This window comes from Salvelinus alpinus, chromosome 9 (genome assembly GCF_045679555.1).
Source record: "Salvelinus alpinus chromosome 9, SLU_Salpinus.1, whole genome shotgun sequence".
In the NCBI taxonomy this organism is placed as follows: Eukaryota; Metazoa; Chordata; class Actinopteri; order Salmoniformes; family Salmonidae; genus Salvelinus; species Salvelinus alpinus.
The window spans coordinates 79892282-79914890 of NC_092094.1; the positions used below are offsets into that span (position 1 = coordinate 79892282).

At 47.6% G+C, this 22609-nt stretch overlaps 1 protein-coding gene across 3 annotated transcripts in view; it reads left to right on the top strand.

Moving 5' to 3' along the window:
* Positions 1-22609, top strand: part of LOC139530699 (ral GTPase-activating protein subunit alpha-2-like) — a 198571-nt gene that overhangs the window by 88884 nt on the left and 87078 nt on the right. For all 3 annotated transcript variants that reach the window (XM_071327329.1, XM_071327330.1, XM_071327331.1), the window contains exons 4-15: positions 11116-11173; positions 12313-12356; positions 12483-12663; positions 13170-13285; positions 13489-13627; positions 14489-14694; positions 16858-17100; positions 17500-17679; positions 18201-18335; positions 18452-18600; positions 21069-21180; positions 21440-21677. In XM_071327329.1, the coding sequence (XP_071183430.1) occupies positions 11116-11173; positions 12313-12356; positions 12483-12663; positions 13170-13285; positions 13489-13627; positions 14489-14694; positions 16858-17100; positions 17500-17679; positions 18201-18335; positions 18452-18600; positions 21069-21180; positions 21440-21677 (1801 nt within the window). The remainder of the gene's footprint in view (positions 1-11115; positions 11174-12312; positions 12357-12482; positions 12664-13169; positions 13286-13488; positions 13628-14488; positions 14695-16857; positions 17101-17499; positions 17680-18200; positions 18336-18451; positions 18601-21068; positions 21181-21439; positions 21678-22609) is intronic.

Genomic DNA, 22609 nt, shown 5'->3' on the forward strand with positions numbered 1-22609 from the left:
CCCTGTGGTTCTGACCAGGTTAGGGGTTGTGAGACTGGCTGTGGTTCTGACCAGGTTAGGGGTTGTGAGACTGGCTGTGGTTCTGACCAGGTCAGGGGTTGTGAGACTGGCTGTGGCCCTGTGGTTCTGACCAGGTCAGGGGTTGTGAGACTGGCTGTGGTTCTGACCAGGTTAGGGGTTGTGAGACTGGCTGTGTCCCTGTGGTTCTGACCAGGTTAGGGGTTGTGAGACTGGCTGTGGTTCTGACCAGGTTAGGGGTTGTGAGACTAGCTGTGGTTCTGACCAGGTTAGGGGTTGTGTGACTGGCAGTGGTTCTGGCCATGTTAGGGGTTGTGAGATTGGCTGTGGACCTGTGGTTCTGACCAGGTTAGGGGTTGTGTGACTGGCAGTGGTTCTGACCATGTTAGGGGTTGTGAGACTGGCTGTGGTTCTGACCAGGTTAAGGGTTGTGAGACTGGCTGTGGCCCTGTGGTTCTGACCAGGTTAGGGGTTGTGAGACTGGCTGTGGCCCTGTGCTTCTGACCAGGTTAGGGGTTGTGAGACTGGCTGTGGTTCTGACCAGGTTAGGGGTTGTGAGACTGGCTGTGGCCCTGTGGTTCTGACCAGGTCAGGGGTTGTGAGACTGGCTGTGGTTCTGACCAGGTTAGGGGTTGTGTGATTGGCTGTGGCCCTGTGGTTCTGACCAGGTTAGGGGTTGTGAGACTGGCTGTGGTTCTGACCAGGTTAGGGGTTGTGAGACTGGCTGTGGTTCTGACCAGGTTAGGGGTTGTGAGATTGGCTGTGGTTCTGACCAGGTTAGGGGTTGTGTGATTGGCTGTGGCCCTGTGGTTCTGACCAGGTTAGGGGTTGTGAGACTGGCTGTGGTTCTGACCATGTTAGGGGTTGTGTGACTGGCAGTGGTTCTGACCATGTTAGGGGTTGTGAGACTGGCTGTGGTTCTGACCAGGTTAGGGGTTGTGAGACTGGCTGTGGCCCTGTGGTTCTGACCAGGTTAGGGGTTGTGGTACTGGCTGTGGCCCTGTGGTTCTGATCAGGTTAGGGGTTGTGTGACTGGCAGTGGTTCTGATAATGTTAGGGGTTGTGGGACTGGCTGTGGTTCTGACCAGGTTAGGGGTTGTGAGATTGGCTGTGGCCCTGTGGTTCTGACCAGGTTAGGGGTTGTGAGATTGGCTGTGGCCCTGTGGTTCTGACCAGGTTAGGGGTTGTGAGACTGGCTGTGGCCCTGTGCTTCTGACCAGGTTAGGGGTTGTGAGACTGGCTGTGGTTCTGACCAGGTTAGGGGTTGTGAGACTGGCTGTGGCCCTGTGGTTCTGACCAGGTCAGGGGTTGTGAGACTGGCTGTGGTTCTGACCATGTTAGGGGTTGTGGGACTGGCTGTGGTTCTGACCAGGTTAGGGGTTGTGAGATTGGCTGTGGCCCTGTGGTGCTGACCAGGTTAGGGGTTGTGAGATTGGCTGTGGCCCTGTGGTTTTGACCAGGTTAGGGGTTGTGAGACTGGCTGTGGCCCTGTGGTTCTGACCAGGTTAGGGGTTGTGAGACTGGCTGTGGTTCTGACCAGGTTAGGGGTTGTGAGACTGGCTGTGGTTCTGACCAGGTCAGGGGTTGTGAGACTGGCTGTGGCCCTGTGGTTCTGACCAGGTCAGGGGTTGTGAGACTGGCTGTGGTTCTGACCAGGTTAGGGGTTGTGAGACTGGCTGTGTCCCTGTGGTTCTGACCAGGTTAGGGGTTGTGAGACTGGCTGTGGTTCTGACCAGGTTAGGGGTTGTGAGACTAGCTGTGGTTCTGACCAGGTTAGGGGTTGTGTGACTGGCAGTGGTTCTGGCCATGTTAGGGGTTGTGAGATTGGCTGTGGACCTGTGGTTCTGACCAGGTTAGGGGTTGTGTGACTGGCAGTGGTTCTGACCATGTTAGGGGTTGTGAGACTGGCTGTGGTTCTGACCAGGTTAAGGGTTGTGAGACTGGCTGTGGCCCTGTGGTTCTGACCAGGTTAGGGGTTGTGAGACTGGCTGTGGCCCTGTGCTTCTGACCAGGTTAGGGGTTGTGAGACTGGCTGTGGTTCTGACCAGGTTAGGGGTTGTGAGACTGGCTGTGGCCCTGTGGTTCTGACCAGGTCAGGGGTTGTGAGACTGGCTGTGGTTCTGACCAGGTTAGGGGTTGTGTGATTGGCTGTGGCCCTGTGGTTCTGACCAGGTTAGGGGTTGTGAGACTGGCTGTGGTTCTGACCAGGTTAGGGGTTGTGAGACTGGCTGTGGTTCTGACCAGGTTAGGGGTTGTGAGATTGGCTGTGGTTCTGACCAGGTTAGGGGTTGTGTGATTGGCTGTGGCCCTGTGGTTCTGACCAGGTTAGGGGTTGTGAGACTGGCTGTGGTTCTGACCATGTTAGGGGTTGTGTGACTGGCAGTGGTTCTGACCATGTTAGGGGTTGTGAGACTGGCTGTGGTTCTGACCAGGTTAGGGGTTGTGAGACTGGCTGTGGCCCTGTGGTTCTGACCAGGTTAGGGGTTGTGGTACTGGCTGTGGCCCTGTGGTTCTGATCAGGTTAGGGGTTGTGTGACTGGCAGTGGTTCTGATAATGTTAGGGGTTGTGGGACTGGCTGTGGTTCTGACCAGGTTAGGGGTTGTGAGATTGGCTGTGGCCCTGTGGTTCTGACCAGGTTAGGGGTTGTGAGATTGGCTGTGGCCCTGTGGTTCTGACCAGGTTAGGGGTTGTGAGACTGGCTGTGGCCCTGTGCTTCTGACCAGGTTAGGGGTTGTGAGACTGGCTGTGGTTCTGACCAGGTTAGGGGTTGTGAGACTGGCTGTGGCCCTGTGGTTCTGACCAGGTCAGGGGTTGTGAGACTGGCTGTGGTTCTGACCATGTTAGGGGTTGTGGGACTGGCTGTGGTTCTGACCAGGTTAGGGGTTGTGAGATTGGCTGTGGCCCTGTGGTGCTGACCAGGTTAGGGGTTGTGAGATTGGCTGTGGCCCTGTGGTTTTGACCAGGTTAGGGGTTGTGAGACTGGCTGTGGCCCTGTGGTTCTGACCAGGTTAGGGGTTGTGAGACTGGCTGTGGTTCTGACCAGGTTAGGGGTTGTGAGACTGGCTGTGGTTCTGACCAGGTCAGGGGTTGTGAGACTGGCTGTGGCCCTGTGGTTCTGACCAGGTCAGGGGTTGTGAGACTGGCTGTGGTTCTGACCAGGTTAGGGGTTGTGAGACTGGCTGTGGCCCTGTGGTTCTGACCAGGTTAGGGGTTGTGAGACTGGCTGTGGTTCTGACCAGGTTAGGGGTTGTGAGACTAGCTGTGGTTCTGACCAGGTTAGGGGTTGTGTGACTGGCAGTGGTTCTGGCCATGTTAGGGGTTGTGAGATTGGCTGTGGACCTGTGGTTCTGACCAGGTTAGGGGTTGTGTGACTGGCAGTGGTTCTGACCATGTTAGGGGTTGTGAGACTGGCTGTGGTTCTGACCAGGTTAGGGGTTGTGAGACTGGCTGTGGCCCTGTGGTTCTGACCAGGTTAGGGGTTGTGAGACTGGCTGTGGCCCTGTGCTTCTGACCAGGTTAGGGGTTGTGAGACTGGCTGTGGTTCTGACCAGGTTAGGGGTTGTGAGACTGGCTGTGGCCCTGTGGTTCTGACCAGGTCAGGGGTTGTGAGACTGGCTGTGGTTCTGACCATGTTAGGGGTTGTGGGACTGGCTGTGGTTCTGACCAGGTTAGGGGTTGTGAGATTGGCTGTGGCCCTGTGGTGCTGACCAGGTTAGGGGTTGTGAGATTGGCTGTGGCCCTGTGGGTTTGACCAGGTTAGGGGTTGTGAGACTGGCTGGTGGCCCTGTGGTTCTGACCAGGTTAGGGGTTGTGAGACTGGCTGTGGTTCTGACCAGGTTAGGGGTTGTGAGACTGGCTGTGGTTCTGACCAGGTTAGGGGTTGTGAGACTGGCTGTGGCCCTGTGGTTCTGACCAGGTCAGGGGTTGTGAGACTGGCTGTGGTTCTGACCAGGTTAGGGGTTGTGAGACTGGCTGTGGCCCTGTGGTTCTGACCAGGTTAGGGGTTGTGAGACTGGCTGTGGTTCTGACCAGGTTAGGGGTTGTGAGACTAGCTGTGGTTCTGACCAGGTTAGGGGTTGTGAGACTGGCTGTGGTTCTGACCAGGTTAGGTGTTGTGAGACTGGCTGTGGCCCTGTGATTCTGTAACCAGGGGACGTCCGAGTGAAGTGTGTGTGCTTCCCCAGTATCTGGGCTGCGACCTGACTCTGAGCCTAGCCATCCGTCACCCAGCCCGACTCACCACTCTGAGCCCAGCCATCCGTCACCCAACCCCTGACTCACCTCTCTGAGCCCAGCCATCCGTCACCCAGCCCGACTCACCACTCTGAGCCCAGCCATCCGTCACCCAGCCCGACTCACCACTCTGAGCTCAAGGCTGCTCTGACCTACAGACTGGGAAAGCCCCAGTCTGTCCAGAATACACTTCAATAGGGTGGTGCTCAGAGGGTTTTTAATATACCTTATTTGATGCAACAAATATGCCTTTGGGTAAAGGAGAGCAGATAGAAATGGAGAGCTCTGTGAGCTAAATTGATGTTACTTTTCTCCACTATTTCTGGATATCAGCCAGTGACTGAACACTCTGTGGTTTTCTGTGTGTAGACCCTTGGGACTCAGGCCAGCCTACTCTCCAGTCAGTGCTGTAGTGGAGAGACAGGACGGTAATCATGTTATGAAGGAAAGAGGACATGGAGGAGTAGGAACGCGCTCGATTTACACAGCTCTCATGATTTACTGTGCTTGTCTCTGCCGTCGCTCACGGGGGCAGACGATTGGCCGTGATTGATGTCAGTTTAACCGCTCGCTGCAGAGCCGAACCATTAAAATGCAGGGTATGTAAATGTGAATGTTCCAAGTAGGTCATGAATAAAATAATGTCAACCTGTGGCTGCCCGTCAATGCCTCTCCTCTGTGTCTCTGGGTTAATGGCCTCATCTTCCCCTTCGTCCGCATCAAGGGTGGAAGAGCTCAATGGCTTTTTATTGGCTTGTTTTCTACTAGCCAATATCCTTCAGGAGAATGTACATGGAGCCATTGTGCGTTTTCCTCCTCTCCGGTTTCGATTAGGATTGTCAGATCTTCCGCAGGAGACTTCTGGTGCAAGTATCAATGCTTTTTTACAAGCGTTGGAGCTTGCAAAGCCAATGGTCGTGGGTTCGATTCCCACCGGGGCCACCCATATGTTAAAAGGTATGCACGCATTGACTGTAAGTGTCTGCCAAATAGCAAAAATGTAAGCCTTCACCTGACCATACTAGAGAGTTTAGATTTGTCATTTGATGCATTGCTGTCGAGTAGTAGTCTAGGCCTTCGTTTTGTAGGTTGCTCTTATTGTCTAAACTTCTGGGTATCTATTAGGCAACCATCACTGGGTTGATTTGCCTACTCCGCCTCACTGGCAGTGGGTTGAACTTGTACTCACCGGCCCTGTCAAAAACAAATCCTAGCTGATCATTAAAAGTTATTTTTAAGACCTGCTATGAAACGTAAGGGTCAGCAAATTCCGCTTGCTTTGACTTTGACAAAAGTGGAATATGTGAGTACTGATCGGACTGGTAATCATTAGCTTGAGGAAGAGCTACAGTGTATTGTTGCTGCCACCTACTGGTCAGAGTAGTATGAAGCCGTTTCACGAATGCCCTTTTGGTTATATGTGTGCTACATTGCATGTCTGATAAGTTTGTTACGACCAAATTTAGATATCGCTCAAGCAAGAACTCCGTTTGATAGGCTACTTAACCAATCCGATCAGAACCATATTAGGCCTACTTCTATTTGATAGGCTATAGGCTGTCATCAGTTGAGCTCAGTATCTACTTCTACAAACGGCTCGTGATTTGGTTTCCATGTAAATGAGTAATCCACTGTTTACACTGTGGGGGTTGGCCTGGAAACATTTTCAGTTTTTCACTGTATGACCGGACATTTTACTGTCACATATTATTTCACCCAGGCCTCCAGGCCTAGTGATCTACTTAACTGCCCTACACATTTGAGTTACATTTTCAATGCAGGTTCATGCGATAGTTGAATAAATGACAGTGAACTGTGACCCTGCTCTATTTGCCTGCTGTGGCTCTCTGGGCTGTGATGGTCACATGCCTGCCATGCCATTCACTCCCAACTCCACTGTGACTCTTGACAATAAGGTTGATGAAATCCGAGCAAAGGTAACATTCCAGAGAGACATCAGAGATTGTAACGTTCTCTGCTTCACGGAAACATGGCTCACTCAAGAGACGCTAACGGAGTCGGTGCAGCCAGCTGGTTTCTTCACGCATCGCGCCGACAGAAACAAACATCTTTCTGGTAAGAAGAGGGGCGGGGGTGTATGCCTTATGATTAACGAGACGTGGTGTGATCATAACAACATACAGGAACTCAAGTCATTCTGTTCACCTGATCTAGAATTCCTCACAATCAAATGTCGACCGCATTATCTACCAAGGGAATTCTCTTCGATTATAATCACAGCCATATATATTCCCCCCCAAGCAGACACATCGATGGCCCTGAACGAACTTTATCTGACTCTTTGTAAACTGGAAACCACACACCCTGAGGCTGCATTCATCGTAGCTGGGGATTTTAACAAGGCTAATCTGAAAACAAAACTCCCTAAATTCTATCAGCATATCGATTGTGCTACCAGGGCTGGTAAAACCTTGGATCATTGTTATACTAACTTCCGCGACGCATATAAGGCCCTCCCCTGCCCTCCTTTCGGAAAAGCTGACCACGACTCCATTTTGTTGCTTCCAGCCTACAAACAGAAACTAAAACAACAAGCTCCCGCGCTCAGGTCTGTTCAACGCTGGTCCGACCAATCTGATTCCACGCTTCAAGACTGCTTCGATCACGTGGATTGGGATATGTTCCGCATTGCGTCCAACAACAATATTGACGAATACGCTGATTCGGTGAGCGAGTTCATTAGAAAGTGCATTGACGATGTCGTACCCACAGCAACGATTAAAACATTCCCAAACCAGAAACCGTGGATTGATGGCAGCATTCGTGTGAAACTGAAAGCGCGAACCACTGCTTTTAACCAGGACAAGGTGACCGGAAACATGACCGAATACAAACAGTGTAGCTATTCTCTCCGCAAGGCAATCAAACAAGCTAAGTCCCAGTATAGAGACAAAGTAGAGTCGCAATCCAACAGCTCAGACACAAGAGGTATGTGGCAGGGTCTACAGTCAATCACGGATTACAAAAAGAAAACCAGCCTCGTCGCGGACCAGGATGTCTTGCTCCCAGACAGGCTAAATAACTTTTTTGCTCGCTTTGAGGACAATACAGTGCCACTGACACGGCCCGCTACCAAAACCTGCGGGCTCTCCTTCACTGCAGCCGAGGTGAGTAAAACATTTAAACGTGTTAACCCTCGCAAGGCTGCAGGCCCAGACGGCATTCCCAGCCGCGTCCTCAGAGCATGCGCAGACCAGCTGGCTGGTGTGTTTAAGGACATATTCAATCAATCCTTATCCCAGTCTGCTGTTCCCACATGCTTCAAGAGGGCCACCATTGTTCCTGTTCCCAAGAAAGCTAAGGTAACTGAGCTAAACGACTACCGCCCCGTAGCACTCACTTCCGTCATCATGAAGTGCTGAGAGACTAGTCAAGGACCATATCACCTCCACCCTACCTGACACCCTAGACCCACTCCAATTTGCTTACCGACCCAATAGGTCCACAGACGACGCAATCGCAACCACACTGCACACTGCCCTAACCCATCTGGACAAGAGGAATACCTATGTGAGAATGCTGTTCATCGACTACAGCTCAGCATTTAACACCATAGTACCCTCCAAACTCGTCATCAAGCTCGAGACCCTGGGTCTCGACCCCGCCCTGTGCAACTGGGTCCTGGACTTCCTGACGGGCCGCCCCCCAGGTGGTGAGGGTAGGTAACAACATCTCCACTTCGCTGATCCTCAACACCGGGTCCCCACAAGGGTGCGTTCTGAGCCCTCTCCTGTACTCCCTGTTCACCCACGACTGCGTGGCCATGCACGCCTCCAACTCAATCATCAAGTTTGCGGACGACACTACAGTGGTAGGCTTGATTACCAACAACGACGAGACGGCCTACAGGGAGGAGGTGAGGGCCCTCGGAGTGTGGTGTCAGGAAAATAACCTCACACTCAACGTCAACAAAACAAAGGAGATGATTGTGGACTTCAGGAAACAGCAGAGGGAGCACCCCCCTATCCACATCGACGGGACAGTAGTGGAGAAGGTGGAAAGTTTTATGTTCCTCGGTGTACATATCACGGACAAACTGAATTGGTCCACCCACACAGACAGCGTTGTGAAGAAGGCGCAGCAGCGCCTCTTCAACCTCAGGAGGCTGAAGAAATTCGGCTTGTCACCAAAAGCACTCACAAACTTCTACAGATGCACAATCGAGAGCATCCTGTCGGGCTGTATCACCGCCTGGTACGGCAACTGCTCCGCCCACAACCGTAAGGCTCTCCAGAGGGTAGTGAGGTCTGCACAACGCATCACCGGGGGCAAACTACCTGCCCTCCAGGACACCTACACCACCCGATGTCACAGGAAGGCCATAAAGATCATCAAGGACAACAACCACCCAAGCCACTGCCTGTTCACCCCGCTATCATCCAGAAGGCGAGGTCAGTATAGGTGCATCAAAGCAGGGACCGAGAGACTGAAAAACAGCTTCTATCTCAAGGCCATCAGACTGTTAAACAGCCACCACTAACATTTAGTGGCCGCTGCCAACATACTGACTCAACTCCAGCCACTTTAATAATGGGAATTGATGGAAATTATGTAAAAATGTACCACTAGCCACTTTAAACAATGCCACTTAATATAATGTTTACATACCCTACATTACTCATCTCATATGTATATGTATATACTGTACTCTATATCATCTACTGCATCTTGCCATCTTTATGTAATACATGTATCACTAGCCACTTTAAACTATGCCACTTTATGTTTACATACCCTACATTACTCATCTCATATGTATATACTGTACTCTATACCATCTACTGCATCTTGCCTATGCCGTTCTGTACCATCACTCATTCATATATCTTTATGTACATATTCTTTATCCCTTTACACTTGTGTGTATAAGGTAGTAGTTGTGGAATTGTTAGGTTAGATTACTTGTTGGTTATTACTGCATTGTCGGAACTAGAAGCACAAGCATTTCGCTACACTCGCATTAACATCTGCTAACCATGTGTATGTGACAAATAAAATTTGATTTGATTTGACTGACTGCGCTATAGAAACTAATGTCTCTGGCTCATATATGGCTGGTTTAAGAAAGTTTCCTCATGTTTTCTGGAAAGTAAGCTCAGTCTTAACATGAGTTGAAACTCCACCGAATCCTGTTGCCTTATTCACCAACTTTTCTCATTGTTGCGTCAAAACAAGGATGAGAGACTCCACAGGTGCGGTGTTACATCCTACCAAAGTGAAGCTTAAATCAGTGGGTACAATGACAAAAACAAAGTCTTCAAAGTTCTCCTGAGCCTGTCTGTGAGCGCTGGAAAGCCCTTGTGGAACACCTCTGGTAGAAGTGTATTCTGAGTCATGTACGCCCTGTGGCTGGAAACCTAAGTACGGATCATGTAAATGTGGTAGGAGTTGGACGCGTCCCTCCGTAATACCCCATCTTTATGCCTGGAGTACGTCTCCAGATTAGAGTAACTCAGTCAGCCCGCTCTGCTCAGCCCCTTTGTCAGTCTCACAGCGCTTCATATCAGCCAGTAAAGTCCCATTGTTGCGGCTGCCATTCCCACCGCCGCGGGGAGTCTCCCCGCTTCTGCTCCAGCATTCCCTGCCTTCCCCTGGACGAAGGGTGGGTGTTACACACACACACACACACCACCCTCCCTCTCTGGAAACCACACAGGCTTAGACTGACCCCCCACTGTTTTACCACCTAGAGTAATGTGTCTGCATCTCCAAGGAGAGCATCAGTGCTGGGAGCTGGGCATGTCTAATCCCAGCCGGGATCAATAGAAAGGTGCAATAGAGAAGGACATGTATCATCACGCTCTGGATCAGAGAGGAGTCAACCAGGACACAGGGACACCAGGAGTGATGGCTGTCTGTCAGATTTCTGTTTCCATCACTGAGAAGAATAGGGATTTAGACGGAGAGTGGAGTAGACACGAGGAGAGAGAGGTGGAGGAGGGGAGAAATACAGAGCGGGGGGAGGTGTTTATAAACCGAGATGTGCTGTACTCGAAACATGAGATGAGTTTTGGAAGCCATAATGTGGCATGGCTGCTCTCCTCTTGGCTACTGATCCAGGATATGGTCTCTCTCGCTCTTTCTCCGTGTTCTGCATGTGTGGACTCTTCCTTCAGTCTCTCTATTTGTCAAGACTCTGCAAATTCAGTTTGCATGTATAGCTACTGCTGGTGAGGACTTAATGTTCAGAGGCCTCTCTCTCGCTCTCTCTCTCGCTCTCTCTCTCGCTCTCTCAGCGCTTTATCATGCAGGGTTGCTCTACCAAGTGGTTCATCAATTACCCACAATCCACTGGCCATTATCGGACCAGCCGCCACACACTGCACATTCCACAGTGGTGTCCTCTCTTCTCATCCCCCCGTCTCTTTTTTATCCCCCCAGAGGGACCCAGTTAACCCCTCCCTCAGTGGAGGAGTAATTATAGCCTGCTGAAAGGTCACACGCTCTAATTGAGTTGTAAATTCCATGGTTGGCGAGGTGATGACATTTCCAGCGTTGTCCCGTGTCACCGGGGCCACCCCTATAGCAGGCCAGAGACACACACGGAGGAACGGAGAGCAGTGACTACTGGTTGACTGACAAGGCTGCTATGCTTTTTTTAAGTGATCTCTGTTTAGGATGTATGGCTGAGCAGCTTAGCAACATGGCCCTGTCTAGAGTGTGGTGTGCAAATTAGTGCAAAAGTGAGTTGTTTAAAGCCTATCGAGTACATTTTTGCTGTCCTCTCTCCATCTGTGATCAGGTTTCTCTGCTCTGTCTCTGTGTTCTGATTTGTCTGTTCGGAGAAAGACACTTCAGGCATTTGTGCTAATATTTTACACGTTCCTTCCCATCTTCTCCAGAAAATTCTGCAACTTCTACCAGAACGAATCTACAGTCGATGGCAGTTCCACAGTATAGGTATGTACCAATGAATCAGCTGTTTCTAAGTTGGTACTCACTCTACCCTTCTTGAATAGGCCTACAGTGGTAATATTTGCATTCTTCCGCATGGGTACATTAGTCAAAGGTCTGTCCCCTCCTGTGTTACTACAACCACCGAAATAAACCACGGAAGCATAGATTATCGGCACAACCACGCTTTAACAGTTTGTGTGAGAAGAAAATAATTAGTCGCGGAAGGAGAGGTAAATGAAAAATGCAAATGAGAGCTTCATTTGAAATGCAAATTGGTAATTGAATTATGCGTCGCTCGGTTTCATCCTCGCAAGCAGCGATAACCTCAATTATAATCTTCTGTTTGTCAGCCGTTTCCCTAAAGCGATGAGGCAGAGATCGTCGCCGCGGATCAACCCCTGGGGCTTATTGCTCCCACTATGGAGGCTCATCTTCCCTCGGCAGTCCCCAAACACGCTCCCTAGTCCACAAAACACCAGCTAAAAACTGTCCCTCCTTCCCTAGCCTCATCCTTAAGGAGTCACCTCACCTAGACAACTGTTGCCTATCATTGACCCTGCTGCCCAAAGTAGGTAGAGGACAAAACTCCTTAACAACACGGACAAGGAACGTCGTAAGCTGTATAGAAAGACAGGGCCCAGTGATGTCTTTTTAGGGTCCCCTCCACTAGAGAAACAAGCATTTACAGACCGTCACCTGGTGGAAAATGTATCTCGGTCTCTCCTTATGTCTCATTTCCAATCTCTTGGAGCCTAGGAGTTGGGATTGGAAGCAATTTATTCTTCATTTTTTTTCAACGCATTGATTTAACCTGATGAGTGGAGAAGCAGGCATTTAGCAATCAGAGCAATGTCTCATTTGATTACCGCAGACCTGATTGGCTTCATAACTGCACGCCAGGCAATTGATGTTCATTTTCATCAGGAGAATGAGCAGCCTTCCCTCCCTGACTGGTTTATCACCACCCCCAAGGTCAATATTTACTGATGGAACAGACCGACGTGCTTGTCTCTGTGTTAAGTGTAACTATGTGCAGAGAGTAGTGTGTTGTATCTCTAGTACACATCAGGTGGAAGGCATATCTCTTTTGTTGGTGTCAGGGTTGTCCTCTGTTCGTCATGCTTTCTCGCTTTCCGTTGCAGGTTCTATTCTGAAAAAGCTTTTGCACACTGGAAACTCGTTCAAGGTGAGACTTGTTTTGCGTTTTCTAACACAAACTTGCACATGTTACTCCCACGTGACTGTGAAGGAGACGGAGCAGTCTGATCCTGTTCCGTGTACAGTAACCTGTCCCCTGTTCTCCTGCATGCAGATCAGATGTGAGGGAATTCGTCTGTTCCTGCTGTGGCTGCAGGCCCTGCAGAATAACTGTGCAGAGGAGCAGTTCCTCATCTTCGCCTGCCTGGTGCCAGGCTTCCCTGCCGTGCCCTCCACCAGAGGACCCTGTACCCTGGATACCATCATCTACAACCCTTTCTCCAACCCGCCTGATGGTGAGACCCCTCAACGTCTCTCACTCACATTTGTTTTACTATTGTTGTCGGGACCAAGCGATTGATTTCCATTCAACATCCTATTTTCCTTAACCCTAACCTTAACCCATAACCCTAACACCTAAGCCTAAAATAGCTTTTTTCCTTGAGGGGACCAGCAAAATGTCCCCAGTTGTCCTGAATTTTCCTTGTTTTACTATCCTTGACTTTTTGTCCCCACAAGGATAGTAAAACCACACACACACGCTCAGCACACCCCAAGGCTCTCCATGCTCCGTCTTCTGGTCCCCTGTCCTTACAGTTGAATGTGTCTCAGTTTGCTGTTCAGACCTGTTTCAGTGCCATCTGGAAGTTGTGCAATTTGAGCTGGGGCAGCTGACTGTGATTGTCTGGGTCCTGGGCAACTACACTGATTATTTCATGAAATGGGCTGCTGGAGTGAGATGAAGGCCGTCCTCACTCCTCATTCCCTCTCTCGCTCTGTTTCTCTCTCTCTGGCTCAACAGCCAAGGTGGTTCCTGAGGAGATTACCCCGCTGGTGCCAGCTGTGCCAGGGGAGAAGCTGGCAGACGACCAGACCTGCTACATCCTCCAAACCCTGCTCAAGTTTATGGTTGTCCAGGTGAGGCTCCTGCTACAATATTGTCCTTCCTAGACAACACTGGATCACTCTGTGGCCTTGGTCGAATACTTTCAAAATGCATAATCTCATCAAATGAGGCCATTCCTTCCTGTAAAAACAAAGTAATGTATCCAGTACCAAGCTTGTATTGGGCCTATTGTCTGGCTGTGTTGTGACTCAGTCTGCCTCTTTGTGTCTGAAAGGCATCCAGTTTAGAGTGGAAGAACAAAGACAACCAGGACACCGGCTTCAGGTTTCTCTTCAGTCTGTTCAAGAAGTACTACCTTCCTCACCTCTTCCCTTCCTTCACCAAGCTCACCAACCTTTACAAGCCGCTTTTAGGTAGGGGTGTGGGTGTGGGTGAGTCTGTGCATGTGGGGTTGTATTCCCTTTTTCCTAAGAGCAGTCTTTTTTTTATACCGTTATGTCACCGTGGGTCAATTTGCAAAAACTCAAGGGCTTACTCCATTTGAGATTCTGAATGTGCAGCTTGACTCTCTAACACACTCCTGGTAGCTTTTTACATTTTTCTTCTTTTTTTTTAAAGTGGCATGCAAATTGGGTATTAGCTACTCTCCTGAGAAGCAGCTTTGGATAAATGTTTTTTTTTTTTTTGGAGGGGAAGTGTAATATCATGCTCCTCTATTAAACCAGGCAAGTCAGAAGTTCTAATTTATAATTGCAGCAACAGGCCTTTGCCAAGTCAAAAACTTGACCCAAAAGCTAATTACTACAGTCGATGCACACAGATTCCTGAGGCCAGGCAATTTAGACATCTTGTCATGAACTTGATGTTTTCCTCCATTTCCCCTGTTCTAATGATCTACTCTCTGTCTGAGAGGGAATGTCTATTTTTAGCTAATTGCCAGTCAATTCAAAGGTATTCAACCCATGTTTAAATGAGGTTTCATGAATTATAGAAATTAAAATCCTTTGAAACATTAACCTGGTCCACGAGGCTGTGGTTCACTGTAATTATCAGGGTTGTTCAGGTCAGTTACTTTGTGGGCTGAATTAAATATTTTCATATAATGGCCAGTAACAGCAAAAAAAAACTGATGTTGACTGAAAGAGCAGCGTATTTAGATCTAGTGTAATTTCCTTATCTTTCTCTAACTCCCACTGTGTCTTTCACCTGCTGTATATATCACCCTTGTTTCCCTCTCTGTGTCTCTGACCCTTCCCTCTCCCTACCTCCCCCAGACCTCCCCCACCACAGACCAAAGCCTCTGTATGTCCCAGTGACCCGTAACAACGAGAGCACGTTCTGTACGAGAGACCAGTACCTGGCTCCCCGTGTGGCCTTCATCACCTGGCTGGTCACCTTCTTCCTGGAGAAGAAGTATGTCAGCACCGCCACCCCCAGCGCCAAGAACGGCACTAACGAGGTCATCCCCAAACTCATCCAGGTAGGTCCGATGTCAAACATGCTAGTAGATACTAGAGGTTGACCAATTATGATTTTTCAACGCCGATACCAATTATTGGAGGACCAAAAATGCCGATACCGATTAATTGGCCGATTTAAAAAAATATATAATAATAATAATAAAAAAAAAACAATAAAAAAAACATGTATTTGTAATAATTACAATTACAACAATACTGAATGAACACTTATTTTAACTTAATATAATACATCAATAAAATCAATTTAGCCTCAAATAAATAATGAAACATGTTCAATTTGGTTTAAATAATGCAAAAACAAAGTGTTGGAGAAGAAAGTAAAAGTGCAGTATGTGCCATGTAAGAAAGCTAACGTTTAAGTTCTTTGCTCAGAACATGAGAACATATGAAAGCTAGTGGTTCCTTTTAACATGAGTCTTCAATATTCCCAGGTAAGAAGTTTTAGGTTGTAGTTATTATAGGAATTATAGGACTATTTCTCTCTATACCATTTGTATTTCATTAACCTTTGACTATTGGATGTTCTTATAGGCACTTTAGTATTGCCAGTGTAACAGTATAGCTTCCGTCCCTCTCCTCGCTCTTACCTGGGCTCGAACCAGGAACACATCGACAACAGCCAGCCTCGAAGCAGCGTTACCCATGCAGAGCAAGGGGAACAACTACTCCAAGTCTCAGAGCGAGTGACGTTTGAAACGCTATTAGCGCGCACCCCGCTAACTAGCTAGCCATTTCACATCGGTTACACCAGCCTAATCTCGGGAGTTGATAGGCTTGAAGCACAGCGAAGAGCTTCTGGCAAAACGCAGGAAAGTGCTGTTTGAATGAATGCTTACGAGCCTGCTGGTGCCTACCATCGCTCAGTCAGACTGCTCTATCAAATCATAGACTTAATTATAACATAATAACACACAGAAATACGAGCCATAGGTCATTAATATGGTTGAATCCGGAAACTATCATCTCGAAAACAAGACATTTATTATTTCAGTGAAATACGGAACCGTTCCGTATTTTATCTAACGGGTGGCATCCATAAGTCTAAATATTCCTGTTACATTGCACAACCTTCAATGTTATGTCATAATTACGTAAAATTCTGGCAAATTATTTCGCAACGAGCCAGGCTGCCCAAACTGTTGCATATACCCTGACTCTGCGTGCAATGAACGCAAGAGAAGTGACACAATTTCACCTGGTTAATATTGCCTGCTAACCTGGATTTATTTTAGCTAAATATGCAGGTTTAAAAATATATACTTCTGTGTATTGATTTTAAGAAAGGCATTGATGTTTATTGTTAGGTACCTTTTTTGCGAATGTGCACCGCATCGATTATATGCTACGCAGGACACGCTAGATAAACTAGTAATATCATCAACCATGTGTAGTTAACTAGTGATTATGATTGATTGATTGTTTTTTATAAGATAAGTTTAATGCTAGCTAGCAACTTACCTTGGCTTCTTACTGCATTCGCGTAACAGGCAGGCTCCTCGTGGAGTGCAATGAGAGGCAGGTGGTTAGAGCGTTGGACTAGTTAACAGTAAGGTTGCAAGATTGAATCCCCAAGCTGACAAGGTAAAAATCTGTCGTTCTGCCCCTGAACAAGGCAGTTAACCCACCGTTCCTAGGCCGTCATTGAAAATAAGAATGTGTTCTTAACTGACTTGCCTAGTTAAATAAAGATTAAATAAAGGTGTAAAAAAAAAAACGTGCAAAACGGTGTCCAAAAATACCGATTTCCGATTGTTATGAAAACTTGAAATCGGCCCTAATTAATCGGCCATTCCGATTAATCGGTCGACCTCTAGTAGATACCTATACCTATAGACTTCCAGTCACTGCGCTAACGCTAGTTAGCATTGGCTCGCGAAACTACCTCTAACTTCCTTCATACTGGACGCAGAGACATACAAATGGTATCCACAAGTTCATCTGACTCTAGGGAAGTAGATAAAGTATCCCTTTTAATGCAGGTAGAATTGAATGGTCAATTCCAAGGCGAGGTTTATTTTAATAAATAAATAATGAATAATTTTATTCAACCAACAGTTAATGCTGTGTTTGTCTTGGTCTTTATAATTTATACTGGAACCCAGCCCTATACCCTCTCGCTGGTACCCTGTCCAACCCGCTGCCTGTGCTGTGTGTGTGTTCAGACTGTCACTGCAGGCAGTAGCAGTCAGGAGAAGGATAAAGACCGTGGTGGCGAGGGGGAGCCCAACGGCCCCACAGAGCCAGAGAAGAGCCACTCTAACAGTAGCACGCTGTCTGACCGGCGCCCCAGCGACTCCAGCCTGTGCAGCATCGACGAGGAGCACCGCAGCGTCTACGACATGGTGCACGCCATCCTACTCTCCACACGGGACAACATCAACTTCGTCAATGAGGTCTTTCACCAGGTACAGCCCACAGAGAGATGATGACAAAGTGTTTCCAAGTGACCTCAATGAGAGTATAAACTAGGCTTTTCCTCTGCAGGAGCAGTTTTAGTTGTGAAGCTGATTTCCTTTGGTACCCCACTAGCTTTGGAACATGATGCTGAGTAGGAAACCATCTTATCTGTTGTGTGCTGCCCTCTAGTGCAAAGACACTATCACTACATCAAAGCAATCCTCTTCGCTGGAGCAAATTCAATAATTCAAGTTAATTCAAGTTAAATGTCCTTAACCACCACATCTGCTTCGTGCCATTTAGCAAACACCTTATTAGGATCCTGAAAATACATTTATTCATTATCCAACGCCCATTATCCTATTTTCTCTTGCATTATACTGTGTAATATCTGTCTGTATCTCCAGGCTTTCCTGTTGCCCTCCTGTGAGGCGTCAGCGACCCGGAAGGTGATCAAGGTGTACAGGAAGTGGATCCTGCAGGAGAAGCCAGGCTTCATGACGGAGCCGGAGAAGAGCAGACAGGCCGAGGTGGAGGAGAACCCAGAGCAGCTGCTCATCACTGAGACCGATAGCACACACACACAGGTAATGACAGTGATACACAGACAAACACACACAGGGCGGAAGGTAGCCTAGTGGTTAGAGCGTTGGGCCATTAACGTAAAGGTCGTTAGTTCGAATCCATGAGCCGACAAGGTGAACAATCTGTCAATGTGCCCTTGAGCAAGGCACTTAACCCTAATTGGTCCAAGGATCACCTTTGATAATGGCTGACCCTGGCTGTGACCCCACTCTCTGAAGGTGTTTGCAAAAAACAAATTTCTGCTCATTGGGATATACAAAAAACACCTTCTGCTCATTGGGATATACAAAAAAACACCTTCTGCACATTGGGATATACAAAAAACACCTTCTGCACATTGGGATATACAAAAAAACACATTTCCATTTCACGTGTATAAAACAAATATAAACACTAACCTAATTATTATTACTACACACAGACACACATACAGCACAAGTTAGTGGATGCACAGACTAAAATTAACTCTGAACACTCAATTTCATACTCGCCACGCTGACTGGACGGTCGTGTCCTCCTGCAGGCGTTGGAAAGTCATGGTCACAAGCGCTCGTCCAGTTGGGGCAGAACATACTCCTTCAGCAGTGCCATCAGCCGGGGCTGTCTCACTGAGGAACAGAACAGAGATATCAAGGCTGGCATCCAGCCCACCCTGCAGGTATGTACGTGCAAGCGTGTTTTGTCTTTTGAAACGTTGTTGTTGTTGTTGTGCGTGTCCAGATGTATCTCGTAAACCCCTGACCGTAGTTTTATCTCCTTGCTCTACCCCCCCAGGTGTTCCTGACCAACTCGGCCAACGTGTTTCTGCTGGAGCCGTGCCAGGACGTGGCCAAACTACTGGACAACCAGGTGGAGGTGTGCAAAGGGGTGCTGAGCATCTACCGCCACGTGATCATGGAGCACGCCATGAACACACAGACATGGTACGTCAGTCAGCACCTCATCAACGTACATACTGATATACACTAAACATTATCAATAAAACGTCACAATAGCATTCCGTTTGGCTGCTGGGGCCCCCGGTGGGGGGCAAGGAGATCCCCATCTACACTAAATCCATTGACCACGACGTGCTGTTTTCAAGAATAATTACAACTATTTGGTTGTAATATCTCCTCTTGAAGAGCCTAGTCAAAACTACACATTTCTGATTATTCCACATTTAGCTCTATCATCAGAGTTATATAGCAATTATATAGTAAACATCAATTGATCATGTATTTTCAGATGCGTGAGGGTAGCCAGATCCGTTTGTAGCTCGCTAGCAGAAGAAATGTGTCATTTAGCTTTATCAGAGATTAGGCTTTTGGAAAGAGCTTGACATCGTCCTGGTAAAGTTGTCCGTCGGACTACTGTCATCACCCTAAATCAAACAATATTTAGATATAGTCATCTAGTTTATCCCCTGAAAGTTAGCTTGATTGACGTGGTCTGTTATTAGCTAGCTAGCCAATTTGACGTGGTCCGTCAATCAATGTAGCCTGTCATGTTTGTCAGCAGCAATCGTGACTAAACACTATTTAAAAACAATGTTGAAAAAGGAATAATGTTAGGCCTACCAAGCGAAGTTAGCTATGTCGGTTGGAGAAAAAGTACATACTTCTACATAGCGGTCTACTTACCGCTATGTTAAGCCAACTGTACAAAGTTTCTACCGGTAGCTGGTGCTTGACAGGCAGATCCCACAAAGGATGGGACAATTAACCTAAACCACTCACACTTGTCAGGTATAGCTCACTTTTTATTTTACGGCACTCAAATATCCAATTAATGGTGGCCAATATTTTGAGATATCTTGAGGCTACCCTCCAGGTTTTTCACAATTTCTAAACAGGTTTTTAGGAATTTTTGCTAATTTCTTAAAAATAACTGACCCTTTACAGACCCTTTACTCAGTACTTTGTTGAAGCACCTTTGGGAGCGATTACAGCCTCGTGTCTTCTTGGGTATGACGCTACAAGCTTAACACCTGTATTTGGGGAGTTTCTCCCATTCTTCTCTGCAGATCCTCTCAAGCTCTGTCAGGTTGGCTGGGGAGCACCACTGCACAGCTATTATCAGGTCTCTCCAGAGATGTTAGATCGGGTTCAAGGTCGGGGTCTGGCTGGGCCACTCAAGGACATTCAGAGACTTGTCCTGAAGCCACTCCTGCGTTGTCTTGACTGTGTGCTTAGGGTTGTTGTCCTGTTGGAAGATGAACCTGTGACGACACAGTCTGAGGTCCTAAGCGCTCTGGAGCAGGTTTTCATCAAGCATCTCTGTACTTGGCTCCGTTCATCTTTCCCTCGATCCTGACTAGTCTCCCAGTCCCTGCTGCTGAAAAACATCCCCACAGCATGATGCTGCCACCACCATGCTTCACCGTAGGGATGTTGCCAAGTTTCCTCAAGACATGACGCTTGGCATTCAGGCCAAAGAGTTCAATCTTGGTGTCATCAGACCAGAGAACCTTGTTTCTCATGGTCTGAGTCCTTTAGGTGCCTTTTGGCAAACTCCAAGGGGCTGTCATGTGCCTTTTACTGAGGAATGGCTTCTGTCTGACCACTCTACCATAAAGGCCTGTTTGGTGGAGTGCTGCAGAGATGGTTGTCCTTCTCGAAGATTGTTACATCTCCTCAGAGAAACTTTGGAGCCATGTCAGAGTGACCATCGGGTTTTTGGTCACCTCCCTGACCAAGGCGCTTCTCCCCCGATTGCTCAGTTTGGCCGGGCGGCCAGCTCTAGGAAGTGTGTTGGTGGTTCCAAACTTCTTCCATTTAAGAATGATGGAGGCCACTGTGTTCTTGGGGATCTTCAACTTCGACCAATTACTACGACCTCATGACTTGGTTTTTGCTCTGACATGCACTGTCAACTGTGGGACCTTTTTATATAGACAGGTGTGTGCCTTTCCAAATCATGTCCAATCAATTGAGTTTACCACAGGTGGACTCCAATCAAGTTGTAGAAACATCTCAAGGATGATCAATGGAAACAGGATGCACCTGAGCTCAATTTCGAGTCTCATAGCAAAAGGTCTGAATACTTATGTAAATAAGGTATTTCTGTTTTTTATTTGTATAAATTTGCTAAAAATTCGAAGCACCTGTTTTCACTTTGTCATTATGGGCTATTGTGTGTAGATAGATGAGGAATAAAAAATAATTTTATAAATTTTAGAACAAGTCTGTAATGTAACAAAATGTGGAAAAAGGGGTCTGAATACTTTCCGAATGCACTGTATATACTGTTTGTGTACACCCACTGGTTTAAATAGGAAAACAAATTCTAAACCATGCGGTTGCTTTTACCTGAAGGACAGACCTGGACAATTCCACTGTGTTATATGATCATCTACTGATACACAATGATGGACTAATTATATCTTCTGGTGTGTGTCTGGTGTGTGTAGGGAGCAGATGCTACAGGTGCTGCTGAGGATCACTGAGTCGGTGATGAAGAGGCCTCAGGAGAACCAAAGAAAAGACATCTTTGCTGAGAGCCTGGCTGCCATCCTTTTCCGGGTCAGTCAGCCTGGGGATCATATAGCCTCTCTTACTGTTACAGAGTTGTTCTGATACCTCTGTTAGAGGAAGTCCAGCTAAGCTCCTGGAAATGGTTGTTGCCCATGATGTTAATATAATGTGGAAACAATGTTACAGCTCTAATGGCTTGTTAGTGTTTTGATTACAAGCCAATAAGAACCAGCTGCCTGCCTATGGTGATTAATGAGATGTTCTGTTTCGTCCTCCTGTCTTTGTGCCCCTGTACATCCTCCCCCAGACGATCATCGTGGCGTGGGTACGGGCCAACCTGTGTGTGTTCATCTCTCGGGAGCTGTGGGACGAGCTGCTGTCTGTGCTGTCGTCTCTGACAGGCTGGGAGGAGCTGGTGACCGAGTGGGCCAGCATCATGGATTCTCTGACCGCGGTCCTGGCCCGCTCCGTTTACGGACTGGACATGAGCAACCTGCCCCTGGACAAACTCAGCGAACAGAAGGAGAAGAAACAGAGGGGACGGGGTGAGGAGGCAGGGGAGAGAGAGGGGGGTGGAGGCAGGGCTCTAAAGTGCAACCCTTTTGGTCGCGAATGCTCCTTAATATTTTAATATGGGAGCACCATTGCGCCTAGAAAACAAATCTGCCATATAACAATTATTATAATGGTTAGGCGTAGCTGTATTGCTGTTTAGGAGTTCCCTAGAGGAAACGCACAGATTCGTGACCGTGGTGTTTGCAGAGAAAGCCACTTGTCTCTAGCCCAAACCATTCCAAAGTTGTGATCCATATCACCGCCTCTAGGTTTTTTTCTCTTCTATCGCGCATTGGCGCCGCAGCGGGATGCATTTCCATTGGCGGTCCGTATTTTTTACATCCATAAACCACGTCGTGGGACGTGCTAAAACGATTCTAAAACAGCTTGTTCAGTTATGTTACCTCATTATCTAGCTAGCTAACAACCTGGTAACTTTACCATTACATCCAAACATTTAGCGGAACAGAAACAATGGAAAAGGGATAGCTTAGGAAATGTTGCTTTTTAAACCATGTAGAAACCTAATATTCCACAAATTACTTTGTAATTTCAATGACAGGTATTTGTATCAACATTTTAGCTTTTATAATAAACAATTGGCTTTATAGGCTTGTTCATTTCTAGGGCACAACATAAACTCAGCAAAAAAAGAAGGACCCTGTCTTTCAAAGATAATGCGTAAAAATCCAAAAAACTTCACAGATCTTCATTGTAAAGGGTTTAAACACTGTTTCCCATGCTTGTTCAATGAACCATAAACAATTAAATAACATGCACCTGTGGAACGGTCGTTAAGACACTAACAGCTTACAGACGCTAGGCAATTAAGGTCACAGTTATGAAAACTTAGGACACTAAAGAGGCCTTTCTACTGACTCTCAAAAACACCAAATGAAAGATGCCTAGGGTCCCTGCTCAT